This window comes from Vitis riparia, chromosome 4 (genome assembly GCF_004353265.1).
Source record: "Vitis riparia cultivar Riparia Gloire de Montpellier isolate 1030 chromosome 4, EGFV_Vit.rip_1.0, whole genome shotgun sequence".
NCBI classification, from domain to species: domain Eukaryota; kingdom Viridiplantae; phylum Streptophyta; class Magnoliopsida; order Vitales; family Vitaceae; genus Vitis; species Vitis riparia.
In genome coordinates, this window is record NC_048434.1 from 10,008,124 (window position 1) to 10,011,430 (window position 3,307).

Genomic DNA, 3,307 nt, shown 5'->3' on the forward strand with positions numbered 1-3,307 from the left:
GGGAAATTTTCAAGCTCCAAAAATTGCAATATTGGTTTGGGGGGCCGGGAGCTAAACATTTTTATGTTTTTACATTTTTAATTAAAATAAAAGAAATTATTTTATTAACTAATTGTTATATATATATTAAACATCTTTTTATAAAACAAAAATTTAATCAATAAATTCATTTTAATTAATGAATTTATCTTTATTCAATTTAACTAATTATTAAAAATAGAAAAACCATCGCATTTTAATAAATTTTTATTTATATATACTTTTTGTAAAAATTAAATAAAAATAATAAAAATTAATTTCATTAATTTTGTCTTATTGATTTTATTTTTATTTTTTTAATATTTCCTACCATTTTCATAAACTCTTTGGAGTCCGTATTTATCATTAATTGGTCCCATATTTATAAATAATTGAATCCATCCAAAAGTTGTGTTTTGCAACTAAACTTTCTGACTTATCCGAAAAAAAAAATAGAAAAAGATAAATAAATTTGACCACAAATGGAATGGTTTCGACAAACCCAGAGGCCACCCCCTCCGGTTTTCCACTTTAACCGGCCAGAGACCCATTCCTTATCACTTTTAAATTTCATAGCCAACCTCAAGCGAGAAGACTCAGGAAACATGGAAGAACTGAAGCCAAGGCCTGCAAATTCATCACCTCTCACCACTTTAAGCTTCCTCGACAGAGCTGCTACTGTTTATGGCGATTGCCCTTCTGTTGTATATAACTCCACCACCTACACCTGGTCTCAAACCCACCATCGATGCCTCCAAGTGGCCTCTTCCATCAAATCTCTCGGCATCGGCAGGGGCCAGGTGGTGTCAGTAGTGGCCCCCAACATCCCCGCCATGTACGAGCTCCACTTCGCTGTACCCATGGCCGGCGCCGTCCTCAACACCATCAACACCCGCCTCGACGCCAAAACTGTTTCCGTGCTACTCCGCCACAGCGAATCAAAGCTCATCTTCGTTGACTACCAGTCTCGCCCTCTCATCCTTCAATCCCTTTCCTTATTCCCTCCTAGCTCTCAACGCCCCCTTCTCGTTCTCATCACCGATGATGAGGACTCGCCACCCTCCACCGTTGATTTCCTCTGCACTTACGAGGATATGGTCGGGAGGGGCGATCCTGAGTTCAAGTGGATACGACCGGAGAGTGAGTGGAACCCCATGATTCTCAATTACACATCTGGAACGACGTCGTCTCCAAAGGGCGTGGTCCACTGCCACAGGGGAATCTTCATCGTCACCGTTGATTCTCTGATCGATTGGTGTGTGCCGAAGCAGCCTGTGTACCTGTGGACCCTGCCCATGTTCCACGCGAATGGTTGGAGCTTCCCCTGGGGAATGGCCGCAGTGGGCGGTACCAACGTCTGTCTGCGCAAATTCGACGCTCGTGTCATCTACGAGGCGATCAGAGTCCACCGCGTGACCCACATGTGCGGCGCACCAGTCGTTCTCAACATGCTCTCCAACTGGCCTGGCACCGAACCGCTCAAGAACCCGGTTCAGATCCTCACCGCCGGAGCTCCTCCCCCGGCCGCCATACTGCTCCGGACCGAGTCTCGAGGTTTTATTGTGAGTCATGGGTATGGATTGACCGAAACAGGGGGGTTGGTGGTGTCATGCGTGTGGAAGCAGAAGTGGAACCGATTGCCAGCGACGGAGAGGGCGAGGTTGAAGTCGAGGCAAGGGGTGAGGACCGTTGGGATGACAGAGGTGGACGTGTTGGACCCCGAGTCCGGACTCAGCGTGAAGAGAGACGGGTCTTCACTCGGCGAAATCGTGCTGCGAGGTGGGTGCATCATGTTGGGTTACCTGAAAGACCCAAAGGGAACCTCCAAGTCCCTGACCGATGATGGGTGGTTCTTCACCGGAGACGTCGGAGTGATGCACTCAGACGGGTACTTAGAGATCAAGGACCGATCCAAGGACGTGATCATCAGCGGCGGCGAGAACTTGAGCAGCGTGGAGGTTGAGTCGGTGCTCTACACCCACCCAGCGGTGAACGAGGCGGCAGTGGTGGCTCGCCCCGACGATTTCTGGGGCGAGACCCCATGCGCCTTTGTGAGCTTAAAGCCAGAGCGGACGGAGCAGCCTACGGAGAAAGAAATCATGGAATACTGTAGGGCTAGGATGCCGCACTACATGGTGCCAAAGACAGTGGTGTTCGAGGAAGAGCTGCCTAAGACTTCAACGGGGAAGATTCAGAAATTTGTGCTGAGAGCAACTGCCAAAGCTATGGGTTCGTCCCGAGTGAGTCGCATGTAGTGGAGATTTGGAAGCTGAGTTAACTCGGCCCTAGGTGGAGCTAGCTTATCTGATCTTATTTTATCATATGTTCACTGACAAGGGCAACTAAATGGAATCTTTTGAGAAATTTGTGCTGAGAGAAACTGCCCAAGCTATGGGTTCGTCCCGAGTGAGTCGCATGTAGTGGAGATTTGGAAGTGAGTTAACTCGGCCCTAGGTGGAGTTGACAAGTTAGCTTATCTCGTCTTATTTTATCATATGTTTTGCCGACAAGGGCAAATAAATGGAATATTTGACCTTTTACGGCTCAAGATGATTGAGAAAAGTGTGTTTCACACTAAAAAAAAAAAAGGAAAGGTCGTGCAAATGAAATATTTATTATTTAATAAAATATCTTTTTTTAATGAAATAAATCAAAATTTATAAATTTAATCTTCCATATACGGGAGCCTAAAAAATATCAATTTTTGAAAAAAAAAATTAATGTTATTAGTTAATATCATTCTTCTTAATAATATCTAGAGACAGAATTGTGCTTCAAGGTGAGATGAACTTCAAAATTGATCAAAGATCCATATATCACATTTAATTGATTTTAAGGATATAAAATATTGATATATTAAAATACTCATTGACTTTTCTGATAAGTTTTTTTGGTCTTTATTGTATTACTATTCACACAATTAGAATAATTTTATTTTAACCATTTTTTAAAACTTTTTTTTATAAATAATTGAAAATCAACATATTTTCTATTTTAAATTATAAATAAAGAAAAATTATGATTAAAAACTATTTTAAAAAAATACTTTCTAAAAAAATATTTGTAGACCCCCATGTTGAGGTGCATTTTATGCATTTTTGTTTTGCCAGGTGTCCGGATTTCGAGGAGCCACGTGGAGTTTGAAGATTGGCCATCAGGTAGTGCATCTTGCCGTTGGAGAGAGCTGGTTGAAGCCATCAGAATTCAACACCTATCCAAGGAATGAGGGGAGGTGGTCTGGCCGTTAGAGGAGACCATTTTTTCTGCCAGCTGTAGGGTAGTGGGGCTG

The 3,307-nt window shown here is 43.0% G+C and overlaps 1 protein-coding gene across 1 annotated transcript; it reads left to right on the forward strand.

Annotated features, from left to right (window-relative positions):
• The first annotated feature begins 518 nt into the window (after positions 1–518).
• On the forward strand, positions 519–2,566 carry LOC117912854 (probable acyl-activating enzyme 5, peroxisomal). The gene has a single exon (XM_034827608.1). The coding sequence runs from the start codon at positions 624–626 to the stop codon at positions 2,271–2,273; it is 1,650 nt and encodes a 549-aa protein (XP_034683499.1). The 5' UTR covers positions 519–623; the 3' UTR covers positions 2,274–2,566.
• Positions 2,567–3,307: the final 741 nt, after the last annotated feature.

Coding starts and splice junctions, on each gene's coding strand:
- LOC117912854 (XM_034827608.1), top strand. CDS start 624: ATGGAAGAACTGAAGCCAAGGCCTGCAAATTCATCACCTCTCACCACT.